Source organism: Stenella coeruleoalba, assembly GCF_951394435.1.
Source record: "Stenella coeruleoalba genome assembly, chromosome: 13".
NCBI classification, from domain to species: domain Eukaryota; kingdom Metazoa; phylum Chordata; class Mammalia; order Artiodactyla; family Delphinidae; genus Stenella; species Stenella coeruleoalba.
This window is the reverse complement of record NC_137159.1, coordinates 10,310,945-10,328,839: the sequence shown is the minus strand read 5'-3', so window position 1 is coordinate 10,328,839 and position 17,895 is coordinate 10,310,945. Positions and strand designations below refer to the sequence as shown.

General features: G+C 43.5%; 1 protein-coding gene across 9 annotated transcripts; it reads left to right on the top strand.

The window, feature by feature from the left end:
* The first annotated feature begins 2,330 nt into the window (after window positions 1-2,330).
* On the top strand, window positions 2,331-17,497 carry ZNF2 (zinc finger protein 2). Of its 9 annotated transcripts, XM_079940932.1 has the most exons (8): window positions 2,338-2,381; window positions 3,880-4,073; window positions 5,412-5,501; window positions 10,311-10,326; window positions 10,439-10,510; window positions 11,750-11,876; window positions 14,825-14,938; window positions 15,465-17,497. In XM_079940932.1, exons 4-8 carry the CDS (start codon window positions 10,321-10,323, stop codon window positions 16,469-16,471), a joined length of 1,326 nt encoding a protein of 441 aa, XP_079797058.1. In that variant the 5' UTR covers window positions 2,338-2,381; window positions 3,880-4,073; window positions 5,412-5,501; window positions 10,311-10,320; the 3' UTR covers window positions 16,472-17,497. The 9 variants fall into 9 exon arrangements, with proteins under 9 accessions (XP_079797059.1, XP_079797058.1, XP_079797056.1 ...); XM_079940930.1 differs by lacking the exon at window positions 5,412-5,501 and having other exon boundaries at window positions 3,880-4,005; XM_079940936.1 differs by lacking the exon at window positions 10,311-10,326.
* Window positions 17,498-17,895: the final 398 nt, after the last annotated feature.

Sequence of the window (17,895 nt, the reverse complement as noted above, 5' to 3'; positions counted from 1 at the left end):
TAAAATATTCCAGCAAAGAATGGGGGTAGGTTGGGCTGGGTCTCCTTCAATGGGTATCTGCTGCCAAGGAGGACAGTGGACTTGTGTGTGTACACACACACACACACACACACACACACACACACAATGGAATACTACTCAGCCATAAAAAAGAATGAGACTTTGCCACCTGCAACAACATGGATGGACTTAGAGGGTATTATGCTTAGTGAAATAAGTCAGACAGAGAAAGACAAACACTTTACGATATCACTTATATCCAGAATCTAAAAAATACAACAAACTAGTGAATATAACAAAACGGAAACAGACTCACAGATATAGAGAACAAACTAGTGGTTACTAGTGGGGAGAGGGAAGTGGAGAGGGGCAAGATAGGGATCGGGGATTAAGAGGTACAAACTACTATGTAAAAAATAAATAAGCAACAAGGATATATTGTACAGCACAGGGAATATAGCCAATATTTTATAGTAACTATAAATGGAGTATAATCTTTTAAAATTGTGAATCACTATGTTGTACAACTGAGACTAATATAATATTGTAAATCAACTATACCTCAATTTAAAAAAATAAGGAAGTGTGAGCTAGAGCCCTGAGAGGTGAGTGAGCAGTAAACCCAACTCTTACCCTGCTAAACCCTGGAGAACTTAAGCTCCCACTCTGACAGCAACCTGGGGAGTTAAGGTAGCGATGAAACCCTAAGGCCTGCCCAAGGGGAGGGAACTCTAAGAAACTCACCCAGGACCCACAGATTTCCACTCTCAGCATAAGGCTAAACGAATAACAAAAACCACCTGGGCTTCCCTGGTGGCGCAGTGGTTGAGAGTCCACCTGCCGATTCAGGGGACACGGGTTCATGCCCCGGTCTGGGAAGGTCCCACATGCCGCGGAGAAGCTGGGCCCGTGAGCCATGGCCGCTGGGCCTGCGCGTCCGGAGCCTGTGCTCCGCAACGCGAGAGGCCACAACAGTGAAAGGCCCACGTACCGCAAAAAACAACAACAAAAAATCCACAGAAGGGAACAGCAAGAAAATATGTCTTGGACATTGTAACTTTTCGAAGTCCTAATCCTCTTGGAAGGTCCAAACCCCTTACTATAGCACAAAATCGCCCTCCATCTGGCTCCAGGTCATGGTTATCAGCCCCTAAACCTTATCCATCAGCCACTCATCTTGCTACTAATTCTTTGCACTTTTATCCTCTAGCCTATACCTTTGCAGATGCTATTCTCTCTGCATTTTTTCTAATTACTCTTCTTCAAGGATACCAGTTATAGGAAGCTTTTTCCAACTTTCTCGGCCATAGTTAATTGCTTCCTCAGTTGTACTCCCAATAGTGTCTCCCAATAGTGACATAATTGTAGAACACACTTCTTTGTGTTGTAACAATTTCACATTCTGATTTGTCCACTGGAACACGAGTTCCTTTGGCGCAGTAACTGTGTCTTATTTGTATTTGTAACAATGCCTTGCCTACGGCAGGCAATTTAGGTTCTTTGAGTGCAAGTGTAGACTTGTTCCTGACTGTAGAACTTCATCACATTCTTTGTATAATCTCAAGTCTTCCCTGAAGCTATAGAGCAGTGATTCTTAGCTTCAGCTGCACATTAGGATCACCTGCAGATCTTTTCAAACTCTCACTCCTCATAGTGGGCCCCAGGAATCAATGTATCAAAGCTCTTCAGTGATTCCGGCGTGCAGTCAAGGTTGAGAAGCCCTGCGAGACTCCAACGAGGGTCCTTCCAGTAGCACCAAGGAAAACAGGCTGGTGTGCACTCAAAATGTCGGGAGTCGGGCTACCTGACTTACTCCTGGGCTCTTCTCTTTTCTGCACAAAAATGTGCACATACCCAGCCCCATCCTCAGAACCAAACTCTGCGTCACTCCTGCCCAAATTTTACAACCAAATTCCTTAAAGTGAACAAGCTGAAGCGGAAACAAGCCCCTTCCGAGGGCCAGAAGACTCGAAGTCGTTCTCAGTAGGGACCGGCCCCCAAAGCTAAAAGAGGCACATTTCCTTAGGACGGCCCTCCCATCGGAGGACTGGAGGGACGTGACATCACACATAGGCAGCACTTCGAGGCTGACCACAAGCCTCCCAAGCGTCCACGACTGTTCCCTCTCCGCGCTCAGGTTGCCGCACTGCCGCGTCGGATCCGGTTCGGCACCGCCCACCCCTACATTAGAAGGGTACGCTTGCGCAGATCGTTAGACATCAAATTAAAGCTCGCCAACCGCTGAGACTTCTGGGAAATGGAGTCTGCCAAAGCCGAGCATTGGTGGGGAGCGCAGACGTCAGAACCCCCTGCGCCGGCGCACTGCTTTCCCGACCTGAAAAGGCGCCGTCTTCCTGGGTCGCGAGCAGTCTGTGCCGGAGGTGAGGGCTGTGGGTGTGTGTCTTGGCGGAGCCGAGTGAGCGCAGCGGCCGAGAGAAGGGGACACTGAGAACTTGGGGGAGGTGCTGTGGGAGTAGAACAGGTGACGCGGGCGGAGCCAACCTGCAGAACGTCTGAGTGTGTGCGTGTGTGCGCGTAAGTGTGTGCGTGCGTGTGTGTGTGTGTGTGTGTGTGTGTGTCGACGTTCCAGCTCGGACAGGTGCGGACAGAAAGTTCTCCCCCCAGCCCCCGTGTGTGCGTGTGTTCCGTGGGAAGTTTGGAGCCTTCCTCTGCACCTCCCGTACCTTCTTCCCATAATAGGTGCTTAATAAACGTGGGTGGAATTGACACTAAATCTAGGGTGCCGCCCACTCCAGTCCCTCCGTTTTCCCCAGAAATCGCATCAGATTGTCTCGTTTAGCTCCCTGCCATAGGCCTCCGCACTATATCAGGGGACCTTCGTGGAGGAGGTAGAATTTGATGTGAAAAAAATAGGAAAGAAGTAGCGAAGCATTAGGCAGATTTGAGAAGGAAATGCTATGTATAAGAGTGAAGTATCGAGGAACAGTGGGGGACAAGGGTGGGGAAAAGCACAGTGGGGTCAGAGCATAGAGGATCAGGACGAGACACGGTCAGCAGGGTGGATTGTATGGGACGGATCGGGGACTGACAGGACTAAAACTGTTTTGGTACAGTTATTCTAGAGTTTCCATCCAGGACTAGAGAGGGGAAGGGACTAGTGCAGGGAACCAGTTAGGAACGCTTGGTAGTGGTAGTAGTCCTGAAGCAAGCTGTTGTGGACCTGAATGATGATGGTGTCGGTAGTGGGTAAGGATACAAATGACATTGCAAAAGAAGACTCAGAAGGATCTGGTGACTAACTAGATTTGGGAGGAAAGATAGCTAGATAAGAGTTTGAATTTGGGGCACCTGGGAGAATAATAGAACATCTGCTAGAAATGTAAGGACAGGGAGAGGAGCTCATGTGGGGAATTGCATAGGGGGAGGTGGTTTTAAGATGCCAACAAAATGTCTAATTGAAAATTCTTAGTCATTTGGAAATGCAGGATGAGTTTGGAAGAGGGGTTGGGACTAGACCCCGGAAGCATTTCTGTAGAGGTGGAAATGGAGCACCAGGTGTGCATGGACTTTCTGCGGGATAGCGGGAAGAACGCTGTACGCAATCTGAGCCTTGGGCAGCATCAGAAACTTGTCAAAACAGTCAAAAAGCTGCAGAGAAATAAGGAGAAAAGGACTGTCGGAATTAGAGCTCAGAAATGCATTGGCAGTTTTCAAGCATGCGGTTTCAGGTGTGTGAGGGGTGGCAGGAGCAGAAAAATGGCTTTGAGAAGAGTAGGTGGTGATGATGTGGCATCAGTAGGTATGTAGAAGAAGTTTGATCATGAAAGGAAAATCTAAATCAGAACTGTTTTGCCAGAGGGAGGCCATGGGATTCAGTGAAGATAATTTCACATCGAGGAGGATTATATCTGTTTGCAGATATGTGAAGAAGCTCCTGAAGCGATGGGAGATGCTGGAGAAAGGAAGAGTGGGTCATGCAGGAAGCAGATTCTGAGAGGAAACAATGGTGGAAAAGAAAGTAGGACACAGATGTAGGACGCTAAGGTAAAGTCCTGGAGAAGAGACATTTCCATTTTGCTGGCCTCACACCCAGGCTGCCTAGCACATAACAGGTACTTGGAAATATTGGTTGAATGGGTTGGTGTTGGGCAGTAGAAAGGAAAGAAGCTTTCATTTATTGAACAGACTGTAAGATAAATGCTTTACATTAATTGTCTCATTTACTATTATAACTGCCCTGTGAAATAGGTATTAAAAAACAGGGGATGGGGGGTCAACAGTTAGCTTAAGTAACTTGCCCAAGCCTTCACAGTCAGTAATCCAGGCCTGTGGAATGCTTTCTACCACAGTCCTACCTTGCTCAGTGACTCACTCTTGCGAAGCTTCAGTGTGGTGAAAGACAGTGTTCTGCTGAAATTGAAGGGTAGCCATGGAGGTTTGGGATAGCTGTGTAGCTAAGATGGGAACGGTAAAAGCTTTCTAGGCGAGCACTCTTTGAAGGTATAGAATAAGAATTTGAAAAGCATTTTCTCCAGAAATACTCTGAGATCCAGAAATAGGGAAAGGAAAAACAGAGGTGACCCTTTGCTGGCAGTGATTCCATGTGAATGTGGTGGATTTGAGGAGTCCTGAGTACCATTGAGAGCTTACCAAAGTGACTGCTGGTGGAGTCTAGACCTGACGGGGACTGAAGTTGGCCTGGCAGGGAGCCCACAGACGATGAGCACCTTGGGAATACTAGCTGGTCGTTTAATGACTGGGGAGCTTTTATGCTCACCTTTGTTTGTAATTTGGTTAATACTCAGTGTATTAAAGTTATAATCTAATAAATGAAACTTTGAAAATTGTCTTTAAGCATTTAAACATTGAGCAGTTTCAACCACAATTTCAGATGTAGTTCAACTGATTTGTTCAAAAAGTTCTAATGCTTTAGACAACATATACAAATACTTTGATCCCAATATTGTGGCTACACTTACACTTAAACCTACTCTAAAACAGCAGCGACACAGTGTAATTAATATTTTCTTTATTTCTACCTTCCTAGGACTCCTGACACTTACTTAGCATATTATTCTAAATGCCTTACACGTATTATCCTATTTAAGGATCACAATAACTTTATGAGATGTGTACTTTCACTATCCCAGTTTTACAGATGGGCAAACTGAGATGTTAAGAAACTTACCTGAGGTCACACAGGTAGGAAGAGGCAGAGCTGGACTTTGATTTCAAGCGCTCTGCCAGAGCCTTTACTCCTATACTCTCCTGTATCTCTAAATGCTAATTTTGACATCTCCATAGGACCCAAGGGTAATATTTTGAGACCCTCCTGGGGATGGAGGAATCTTGACAGACCAAAAAGTGTAAGAATACGTATTGCCGCAGACAACACAAGTTGGAGGCTCTGGTTGCCAACTGATGTTGTATATTTGTTTCCATTTGTACAGGTATCCTCTTGGCCTCCTAGCAAGATTCAAACCCCAATCTCTCCTCAGGTTGAGATTCTTTTTTATAGTTACACCAAACTTCTTTTTCCAGTAAGTTTTGTTTTAAGTTTTTGCCTTTCACATAGGTTTTAGTTTTTGCAAACTGTTGTTCACCCTCAAGGCAATATTCTTTTAAAGTTTGCTTGGCCGGTGTTAACCCGTTGTCTAGTAAGTATATATTGATCTAGTCTTTTGGCATTTTTGAAAACGTGACTTACCTTATTAGTATCTTATAATTAATAAGACCAGCTGGAGGGCTCATCTCCTAAGGGAAGAAGGATTAAGTCTGCAGTTACTTTGCCTCTTTAGAATCTGAGGTTGGTTCATTGTGAGGAGCCCATGTTCTTTCTACCTGGTCCCATTGCTGGTTAGTCCTTCCTGTTTGGGGTACGGAATTCCTATTTCTGGGATTACTTTGTTTATCCCCTTTTCCTAGGTTTCTTTTTTCATGCTTATGTGAATGAATACAACTATATATCTCAAGAATACGTCTATACTTTATGAATAGTCTTACAAATAATAGAAAAAAACAAAGTACTATTATATATAACTAAAGGCTTGAACATTGCCTTCTTTGTATTATAACCATTTTTAAAATGCTTTATATTAACCTTTCTATTTTGAATGAAACTCAACAGTTTTTCAAAATTCAAGTGATTTCATTTGGCAATAATAATTTTTACAACTTGGTCAGTGGGAGCCAGAGTCATCTGATTTTTTTCCTATCCAGAGATGTGGAAACAGCTCAAATTCTAAATGCCCAAAACTGTACTTCTTAGCTTTCCCTCCAAAACTACTTTTCTGTCGCTCATCTCTATGAATGGTGCCATTATTCACACGTTGCTCAGATCTGTGACCTGGAGTCATCCTTGCCTCTCCCATCACCTTCAGCCTCCGCTTCTAATCTATGGTCTATTCTTAATATCTCAACAGTAATTCCCCTTCTCTCTATGTCTGCTGTCCAGTTCTTCATCATTTCTTGCTTAGTTAATTGTAATAGTCTCCTCACCGGTCTACTCACCTCCTCTGCTCCCATTCTGCCACAGCTACCCAGAGTGGTATGGCCGCCTGTGTCGGGGGTGCCCAAGATCACCCCTCATTCAGGGATTTGTTAGCAGGACTCAGGACTCAGCCCATAGTTATACTCATGGCTAAGATGAGGACAGTGATCTCGCAAGGATACACAGCCAGATCATAAGGGGGACAGATAGGCAGAGTCTGGAGGAACCCATGGGAAGTCTTCCTCATGCTCTCTCCCTCCCATGAGGGGTCACACAGAGCACTTCCTCCTCCGACAATGAAAATGCAGCAGCATGTGTGTGATGTGTCAGCCCAGATAAGTTCTTTAGACTCAGAGCCCAAGCTTTTTAGTGAGGGCTAGCCACGTAGGCACCTCCTGCCTAACATATACCAAAGTTCCAGGCCCTCTAGCAAGACAGCAGGTGTTCAGCAGAAACCATATTGTTTGCACAAATAGTTTAGGCATAATGGCCCACCCTACCTCTTAGGAAACCCTCTTAAAATGGAAGTTCCCAGACCCCAGCCAAGGGCCAACATTGCAAGTAGATGTTCCCAAGAATGGCAGTCTCAGGTCTGCTATAACTTTCTGCACACCTCCTTTCCTTCCTTCCTGTTATTTTTCCTGTACACCAAAGTAAACACATAACTCTTATTTAAAAAAATCAGAATATAAGGAATTGTAAGAAATAAAATAAAAATCACTTGTAATGCCACCACTCAAATTCCATTTACATTTTAATATATGTTCTTCCAGTCATTTTTCTGTATGTGTGTGCATGCTCAATTATGTAATTTTAAAAGTGTGCATTCTTCACTTAATATTGTGTGAATTTCTATGGTTTTTTTTCCCTTTAGATTTTTTTTAACAAAACATTACAAAGTTGAAGTCTCCTAGGTATCCCTCCCCAATCCTATTTCCCTTCTTTCCCAGAGATACTCACAATCTGTTGCTTATTGTCCCATATAGATTTTTGTAGATACCATTTACCTGTTTTTAAATTTTATGTAACTATTACATAGTAAGTCATTCTATAACTTTATTTTTGCTCAGTAATTATATTTCTGAAATTTGTATGACTAACATGAGGTTCTAGTTCATTCATCTTAATCAAGGTATAATATTCACACACACATACACATATAAAATCACAGTTTATCCTATTGATGAACATGTAAGTTGTTTGCCGTTTATTACTAGTGATCGTTCCCCCAGTGATTTGTGATGCCACTTCTGTCATGTGTCAAGCTTTCCTACCTGCTTTGATATGTTTTGGTATTTTCTAGTCTATTGGTCTGTTATCTGTGTGGCTATCTTTTCATGAAAATAAATCATTACAGCATAGAGGTTAAAAACTGCTAGCCAGACTGGGGTTCAAATTCTGCCTCAGCCTCTTACAAAGCCTAAATTTCCTAATCTGTGAAACGGTACGTACCTTATTGATTCATAAGGATGGAATTAAACTATTCTTATAAAGAGTACTTAGTACAGTGCCTGGTCAGTAGCATAAGTTCAATAAATGCTAGTTATTATTAATATGATATTAATTATCATATAAAATAACATTTAAAATATGATAACATTATCATATTAATATGATAATATCAGTGGTATTCCATTATATGTATGGTCTGGACCATAAATTATTTAATCAAATCTCCTATTTTATTTTTTATTTTATCTTTTTAATAAATTTATTTATTTATTTATTTTTGGCTGCATTGGGTCTTCATTGCTGTGCGCGGGCTTTTTCTAGCTGCAGTGAGCAGGGGCTACTCTTCGTTGCGGTGCGTGGGCTTCTCATTGTGGTGGCTTCTCTTGTTGCAGAGCATGGGCTCTAGGCACACGGGCTTCAGTAGTTGTGGCTCGTGGGCTCTAGAGCGCAGGCTCAGTAGTTGTGGCACATGGGCTTAGTTGCTCTGCGGCATGTGGGATCTTCCCGAACCAGGGCTCGAACCCGTGTCCCCTGCATTAGCAGGGGGATTCTTAACCACTGTGCCACCAGGGAAGCCCTCAAATCTCCTATTTTAGAAACTTAGGCTATTTCAAATTTTTACTGTATTGTAAGGATTAAATGAGATGACACATGTAGAGTGCTTAGGAGGTTGCCTCACATGGCACTCAGTAAAGGTTAGTATTAGTGATGATTAATAAAAAACTTTGCATGTGTTCTTACTTATTTCCTTAGGAAAAACTCCGAGGAGAAAATTGCTGGGTCAAAGATATGTATTTTAAGGCCCTTGATACAAATTGCAAAGATCTTTCTAAAACACAAAGCTGGTGGTGACCCTTCCATGCTTAAATCCTTCTGTGATCCCCATGCCAGTGGGAGTAGGACCACGCAGAGCTCTCCTTGATCTAGCTGGTCTCTGCCTACTTCTTCAAACCCATCTTCCCTCCCAGCACTGCCCCAACCTAAACATTGCCATTCTAAACTCATTACAGTTGTTAATCCTTTCCCTGTAAAGACCTGCCTCCTTGTTTTTGGAAAACTTGATTTTTTTTTTTTGTGCCTAGAATGTTCTAATGCCTCCCCCAAATCAAAACTTACCTTAGGTCCCACTTCTGCCAAGAAACCGGCAGTGTTCCTCCCTGCCTCCCATCTGGGTTAGGCGAGCCTCTGATGTGCTGTCTCGTAGTTAGCTGTGCACATCTCTTTAGAGCATCTATTCATCCTGTAGTGAAATATTAACTTGATTACTTGTTTGTCCTGCGTAGTAGTCCGTAAGCTTTTGAAAGGCAAGGACAGTGTCATACTTCTTTTGCATAAATAGTAGGTACTGAATAAATGTTGGTTGGATAGATGGATGAAGGAATAACAAGGATCAAAGAATACATTCCCTTGGCTGCAGGACAGTAGTCATTGAGCCACATACACACCCTTTCCTTCTCCTTCTCAGGACCACACTCTCCCCACACCCCACTCATGAATCCCCAAAATGCTTGATTTGACTATGTCTCAATTAGACTCTTGATTGTGAGAAACTGAGATGGACTCAGTTAATGCAAGTAAAGTTTGGTGATAAAGATTCACACAAAGCCTGAGAGGGTTACAGTCTTATGGAAATCTAAGAATAAATAAGGCTGGTCTGCATGCACATTGCTGTCTGGGGTGGTGCTAGGTGAATTAGGGCCTTCAAGGCCAGGAATTCTTGGGTCTTTGCTTCAGTGCTTCACCACCAACGTGCCCGCCTGTGTTTAGTCTGTTACAGCCTATTCTCTACCTCGTGCCTCCCACATGCTCATGGGTTCTGCTTCCTGGTACCTTTGGCTCCTTGACCCTCGTGGCTACTTCTGTCCCTCACGGTATCCTTTCAGCTCATCACCCCCTCGTTGTCCCAATATTTCTTAGTTCACGATCCTGAGGATGGATGTCATCTTTTCAAGCCAGACCATACATCCGTCCACTGGTCAGCCTGTGCATTGCCCACCTGTGGCCTAATCAGTGTGGCTCCAGGAGTGAGAGGCAGGGTCACACGGAACAAACTGTGGCTGCCCAAGGGCTGCTCCTTTAGCATTGGGTATTGCTGTGAATGGGGCATTTTTCCTTTGAATAGGCTATGGGTATTTCCCTGACAGAACTTGTCCCTATAGCCATTCATAAAATTTCTTATGCTTTTTGTCTAGTAATCATTCTGAGCAATGTTGAATGTGAATTTGTAAAGACGGTATGAGCCTTAATATGTTCTTGACTGCCAGGAACAGAACTTTGCGTCTAAGATTATGGTAAAACGAGCACCACATTGTGTTCTGTATAGCAACATCCATGGCCTTTCGCTCTAGTTCTGGGATGGGGTGGGCTTGCTCTTGGCCTTGCTTTACTTTGCCTTCCCTTTTTGTAGGGTATTGAGAATGAAGGTGAGTACCTAACTCACTGGTGTGTGGAGATTTCTTGCTTCATGGGTCACAAAACTACAAAACAAGACTGCTCTTCTACCCTCTTTCTCATCCCACACCTCTGCCTCATTAGGACTCGGCTCTTCTCTGCAAGGAGAGCATTCGGGAGGGAATGGCTGCTGTGTCTCCGACTACCAGATTCCAGGTGAGTTGGACTTTTGTGTTTCTGAAATACTCTATCGGGCTCCAGAATGTAACCACGTTTCTTTCTCTATCTTGGAGCTTCTTTGATCAAACCCAACCAGGTGGAGGAAGGACTCCTTAGGGAGTGTGTCCTTCCTATTTGATTTGTGATATCTTTCAGTGATGCTTCCTTGCCTTGAACATGTGCCCACTAGCCTGTCACCAGGCACGCAGCCCCTGTGGCCTTCACCCTAAGCAATTTTGCCCAAAAACCAATGGTACGGGTCTGATTGGAAGGTTTGGGGAACAGCGGGCTGTTTCTAGTTCTGACTTCCCTTTAGTACATCCACTATGTATGGACTGAAAGTAGGTCCCCATATCCCAGGGAGTTGTTGGGTTAGGCAGAGAACGTGACACATACTGTAAAGCACCTCAGTGAAGTTGAAAGAGTCCTGAAGAGAGTTGTGTGTGGGTAGAGACGTGTGGTTTACCCCCTTCCTGCCCAAGGGCAGGGAGTCTTGAATTCCATGCTCTGGCTTAGAGCTTCTGCAGACACTGTGGAGACTCATCTGGGTTTCAGGATTGGGGGTAAAGATGCAACCTTACAGAATCACAGAACAGCAGAGTGAAATGAGAGAGATCTTAAAGATGATCTAATCTACACCATTATTTGAAGGATTTTTTAAAACACACACACACACACACAGACAATTGGTGAAATTTGACTAAGGTTGTAGATTAGATAATTATATAATATCACTGCTATCCTGATTTTTACAATCATGCTGTGATTATACAAGAGGATATCCTTGTTCTTACAAAATACACATTGAAACATTTATGAGTAAAGAGACATCATGTTTGCAAGTTACTCTAAAGAAGTTTAGGAAGAAGATAGGTGAATGTGCGTGTACTGAGAGAGACAGAAAGATAAAGCCAGTGTGGAAAATGTTAATTTGGGGAAGCTGGGTGAAGGGTACATGGGAATTCTTTGTTCTATTCTTGCACATTTTCTGTAAGTCTGAAAAAAGAACCCCTGATATTCAGAGGCTCGGCTAGGAAGAGAGTGTGGGGTTGTGACCAAGAACTTCATGCCTCGGGGGAGTATAGCACTTTCCCCAAATACTTCAAAGCCTTACTTTGTCAGAACCATTTTCTTTCCACTCCCTCTGCATCCTCCAGGCTGTCATCATTATGATAGTTTTGTCTGACCATGTAAAGAGAAGGGTTATGAATAAGGAGAACATAATTGTGTTTCCAGGACCCAGTGACATTCGAGGACGTGGCGGTGGTTTTCACAGATGAAGAGTGGAGGTGTCTGGTCCCTACTCAGAGGGACCTCTACAAGGAGGTGATGCTGGAGAACTATAAGAGCATTGTCTCGTTGGGTAAGGAGAGTTTCCCACCAGGAGTAGACTCTGTACTGTGTTGATGTGGGCTTGAGAGGCTAATAAATTGACACCTCTTCTCCTCCCACCCAAGTCAGAACCCCTGAGAGACAAGATCGAAGAGCAGAGGGATGTGGCTTAGGTGTACAGCAAGAGTGGGTTTCTTAATCCTGCCCCAGCCTGGGACAGGCTTGCTCCCTGAGCTGTAAGCAGACTGGACAACCAAGGGGCCCTTGCTGAGAAGCCTGGCCCTGCAACACGGAGGGCCAGGGCCAGGGCCAGGAGGAGCAGGGCATGTGAGAGCCTGCTGCAGGGAACTGCTCTCCAGAGGGTTGGGGCCAGCAGAAGAGGCCGAGATACCTACGCCCAGGTCTTCCCTCAGCTCAGCAGTAACTTACTCAGCTCCATCCAGAGTGCTAAGGGGGAGTGCAAGGGGCATTCTCGTTGAGGGAAAATTTCTCCTCAGAGAAACAGAGGAGGGGGAAAGAAGTGTTTCCATTTAAAAAAAAAATGGGCAGATGGACAACAGGGTCCTACTCTTTAGCACAGGGAACAATATTTAATGTCCTGCGATAAACCATAATGGAAAAGAATCTATTGATGAAAAAGAATGTATATGTGTGTGTATATATATAGCTGAGTCACTTTGCTGTACAGCAGAAATTAACACAACATTGTAAATCAGCTATTCTTCAATTAAAAAAAAAAGAGGGGGACTTCCCTAGCAGTCCAGTGGTTAAGACTCTGTGCTTCCACTGCAGGGGGCGTGGGTTTGATCCCTGGTCAGGAACTAAGATCTTGCATGCCACACGCGCATGCCAAAAAAAAAAAGAGGGCATGTAGGGGTGAGATTAGAAGGTTGTAGCTCAGAGTAGGTCACTAGAAATGTGTTTGATTTTGAATATTTGTCTTAAGGACATCTTAGAGAGATGCCTACAGAAGGCACTTTGCAATGATAGGGACTTGTGTGACAAAAGGAAAATTAAGAGCTACTGCTGATGTGAGGTATTCGTGAGAGTAAAGTTGGGCTCCTGTAAGGAGAACCTCTCAGGAGCTTCCAGAATAAGAGGCTGAGTGTGTACAGATTTAGAATAGACTTAAAATCAGCAGCAGGAGGCAGTAAAAGGAGTCACATCGCAGATTTCATTCAAGGCAGGTCAAAAAAGCAAGCACAACACCCTGGAGTAGCTTAAACAGGACAAATCTGGAAACAGAAGAGAATGTTTAGGGAGCATTAAGGGAGACTGCTGAGCCTTTGTCACTTTGGTAGGAAAAATAGAAATCTAAGGACAGAGACAGGAAGCCATGAGCAGGTGATGGATGTGGCCGTTCTCAGCAGAGAGTCAGCATACAACCAGATCGATGATCCTTGGGCCCAAGAAGAAAGTACCTCTCTTGCCCAAGTCAGGGGTCCCAATGCAGGGGAAGTTTAGACCTCAAGACTATTTCTAGGAGGGGATCTGTTTTTTAAATGTAACCAAAGATGGACAGATTCACTTCTAGAAATTTGTCCTAAGGAAATAATAAGATTAGCAGCCTGTGGTGTACACAGATATTCATCATACCATTGTTTGTTTTAGCAAAACATTGAAAACAGTCTGGAATGTCTGTCAGCAAGAGATTAATTAAATAAATGATGTTATTCCATACAATGTAATACCATGTAGCCATTAAAATGGTGAGGTAGAGCTGTGCTAATTAAAGTAATATTTTAAAGTTTTTATTATGTGAAAAAATCAAGTTTAAAATTTAACATTATTTCATTATCCAGTTATTTGGGGTTTTTCCTTGTTTGTTTGTTTTTTTGAGAGTCTTCTGCCCAAAATGATGTTTTTGATGTAAAAGTGCCTGGAGTGACATATATTATATATAGTGAATTGTTATGGATTTAGAAATTATCTACTTGTGGATGTCAAAATAAATCAAATAGGAATGATTTTAGTTGGAGTAGTCTTAGTTATTTTCCAAAATCTCTCTCCAGTAGTTTTTTATTATTTTCAAAAATTGAGATATAATTGTCATTATCCAGTTTTTAACAAAATGTATCTATAGGTATCTTTCAGTATCAAAGTGAATAGAAAGAAAGAAATGAATACAAAGTACGAAAGGTGATTTTTCTTATTACTTGTACATGCCTCTAGATTTCCTACAATGAACATGATCCACTTGTTTAAATAAAATCACAATAGTAAAGGGTAAATAAACAAAAATGGGCACCTATATAATACACATTACATATTCTTTTTTTAAAAAATAAATGTATTTATTTTTGGCTGCGTGGGGTCTTCATTGCTGCACATGGGCTTTCTCTAGTTGCAGCGAGCGGGGGCTACTCTTTGTCGTGGTGCGCGGGCTTCTCGTTGTGGTGGCTTCTCTGTGTTGCGGAGCATGGGCTCTAGGTGTGCGGGCTTCAGCAGCTGTGGCTCGAAGGCTCTAGAGCACAGGCTCAGTAGTTGTGGCGCATGGGCTTAGTTGCTCCGCGGCATGTGGGATCTTCCCAGACCAAGGCTCGAACCTGTGTCTTCTGCATTGGCAGGCAGATTCTTAACCACTGCGCCACCAGAGAAGCCCCCACATTACACATTCTTATTCACTGTGACCTTTCTTCATTCTCATTTTCTCTGAGTTAAGGACTTTTCCCCCCATCCTACCAGTGCTAAAGCTAGGATCATCCCATTCACTTCGTGGGGAAGAATAAACACATTAATTCAAATGGAGTCTATCAACTCTCTGACCAAATGCTATTTGTTCCTTTTTGGAACCTCAGTCTTGACCTCCATTCAGAGTTTCCTGAATTCCTTATATGACTTCATACTCTGTATTCCTGGTGTGCACTTTCTGCCTTTTGCATTTGCTCTCTGAAAGACATAGAGGTTGGGATTAGCTTTGGAATCATTGTGTATTTAATCACACATGACCACCTGGCTTGTTTCTTTCTCCATGAGCAGGACTTCCAGTTCCTGGACCTGATGTGATTTTTCAGTTGAAGAGAGGGGATGAGCCTTGGATAGTGGAGCTTCATGGATCTGAGGGGAAAGAATGTGCAGAGAATGTCTCTCAAGGTAATTGAGTATGAACTGGGCGGGGCAGAGTTTTGTTTTGCTTTGTGGTTGTTATTCAGATGTATGTGGGAGGGAGTATTGGGTATCACCTTTTTCTCAAATTCAAATCTTGTCCTTTATTATTTATTCTCTGTCCCCCACCAGTGCTTTTTTTTCTTTTTCTCTACACCTTAACGTTCTGTGCACTATTATTCACCAAATGTTTACTTTCTCAGACCTGTCACATTACCCATTCACACTTTGATATTCCTATTCCTCACCATCCCCTCCACTTAGCCAGCTCTCCTAATTAACCTAGCCATGCTCCCAATGGAAATTCTCCTCTTTTCTGAGATTTCCACTATCAGTTCTATTCCCCGTTTCAGTCCCAAGTCTTGGTTTCTCCCTAGAGTGTAACACTTTCTGGGAGCAAGCAATGCGGTGACTGTACATGACTTTTCAGATTTATCATAGCATCTCTCCTCTCTGCTGTAACATTTCCTAGCCCAAGAAAGAAACATGCATCTGTGTTTTCTGTCCATTGCAGACTGGGAGACTAAGCCTGAGATCCAAGGTGCTTCAGAAGAAGAAAAATCAGAAAGAACATTGAGAGAAAAGCTTGGAATGAAAGGTCCTTCATCTCCTAAATTTGAAGTTCATGCAGTGGATGGTGGGTTGGGAACAGAGAAGGAAAGCCCTGCAGTGGAGGCCTGCAAGAAATCCCTTTCTCAGGAGGAAAGGTTGCAGCATGGGGCAACCCCTCCCAAGAAAATTCTCACTAAAGAGAGAGACCAGGAATGCAGTGACTGTGGGAAGACCTTTTTTGACCACTCCTCCCTTATTCGCCATCAGAGGACTCACACTGGAGAGAAGCCCTATGACTGTCCTGAGTGCGGGAAAGCCTTCAGTCACAGGAGCAGTCTCAGTAGACATCTGATGTCGCACACTGGGGAGAGCCCCTACGAGTGCAATGCCTGTGGGAAAGCCTTTTTCGACCGTTCATCCCTAACTGTACATCAGCGAATTCATACTGGAGAGAAGCCCTTTAAATGCAATGAGTGTGGAAAAGCCTTCTTTGACCGCTCATCCCTTACTCGACACCAGAGAATTCATACTGGAGAAAGTCCTTATGAATGTAATCAGTGTGGGAAAGCCTTTAGCCAGAAAAGTATTCTTACTCGACATCAGCTAATCCATACGGGCAGGAAGCCATATGAATGTAACGAGTGTGGGAAAGCCTTCTACGGTGTCTCATCACTGAATAGACATCAGAAAGCCCACGCTGGAGAGCCTCGCTATCAGTGCAGCGAGTGCGGGAAAGCTTTCTTTGACCGCTCCTCCCTTACTCAACATCAGAAGATTCACACCGGAGACAAGCCATATGAATGCAACGAATGTGGAAAAGCCTTTAGCCAGAGGTGCCGGCTTACGCGACACCAGAGGGTTCATACAGGAGAGAAGCCCTTTGAATGCAGCGTGTGTGGGAAGGTTTTCAGTTCCAAATCATCAGTTATTCAACATCAAAGGCGTTATGCCAAACAGGGAATAGACTGAGTTGAGCAAAAGCTTTAGTTAAAGGACCTCCATGCAAACTCAAGATAGGTCTTCCCCAACTTAAATCCATCTCCCGGTCATTGCACCTATTCTGGCTACTACTCTCCTTACCTGCCTCTGTTACCACAGTGTTTGAAGGAACATTCTCTACCCACTGTGTTATAGAGCTGATGTGGGATGCCAGAAATTAGGATGTGACTCTTTAGAGTCAGCATTTTGCAGAGGTTTGTCAGACGATAGGGACAAACGTTAGGAGGCCGTCCTCAGACACACCTCTCGTCCTAGGCCCCAGGTATCACTACACTTTAAATAACTGGCGGCCACAGCAGGAGGGGAAGGCACACTAATGTCAGAGCAATACGGTTGTTTCCAGAACAGTTCTTTATAGCCGTTAGTCCCTCTCTCGGAGACTTTTTGGGCACTGACCTTGTTCTGTTGTGTCCCAGCTTCTAGATCTCTTAATACTACTACTAGTAGCTAGCACTTATTGAGCGCTTATTATGGGGCAAGCACTCAGCTGAGAGTTTTGCAAGGAGTAGATTATTTGCTCCTCTCACTAACCCTCTGAAGTAGGTACTTTTACTACCGACATATTACAGATGAGCAAACTGAAGTTTAGAGGAATTAAATAACTTGCCCAATATGACAGCTAGTAAAAGGTGAAGCCAGGTCTTGAATACAGGTCTCCCTTCAAAGTCTGTTCTCTTTACCATAATGCTATAAGGTTTGTTTTATAATTTATGTACATGTATTATTTCCTCAACCAGGTTGTAAGCACTCGGAGTTGTGACTTACATGTCTTTGTATCTCACACAGTGCCTTGCAAATAATAGGTGCTCAATAAATAGTTATCTGAATTAATGACTCTTTGACTTACCAAGTTCTATTTAAAACACCTCTTAGATTCACATCCTTTCTCTGAATTTCACAGTCTAGCCTGTACCTTTATCATCTCAGGCTCCCATTACTGCAGTAGACACTCCTTGATTCGAATTCTTTCCTCTTCATTATTGAGGAGGGAGATGTTAAGCTATGGGGCAATAAGTGAACCCAAAATAAAGATTCATTTCTCACATAAACTCAGATATGAGTCTGTCTTCCTTCATCCTCATCATTTAGAACATGTTGCCTCCAAGGTCATCATGGAAGAGAAAGCTGGGGGGTATGCTGGGATATTTTTCAGGGCCATCACTTCTGTTCATATCTCATAAACCAGAACCCAGCACCAAGATACTAGGAAAGTCAACAGGCACCTCAGCATTTGGTTAATATAAACAGCCTCTGTCACAAGTTACATTTTTCATATTACTGTTAGGCCGGTCTTTCCAAATGATCCCTTCCTGCCCATCATTGCCTTACTCAAGACCTAAAATAGCTCCCTGTTTAATGAAAACGTCTCTGAATATTTAAGGTCTGCCATGAGG

Bases quoted from the DNA above. Each gene is read 5' to 3' on its own strand.
- ZNF2 (XM_079940929.1), top strand. From the start codon at position 5,383: ATGTTGTATATTTGTTTCCATTTGTACAGGTATCCTCTTGGCCTCCTA. The intron at 11,877-14,824 runs GTAAGGAGAGTT...CTCCATGAGCAG, and splicing joins TAAGAGCATTGTCTCGTTGG to GACTTCCAGTTCCTGGACCT. The intron at 14,939-15,464 runs GTAATTGAGTAT...TGTCCATTGCAG, and splicing joins TGCAGAGAATGTCTCTCAAG to ACTGGGAGACTAAGCCTGAG.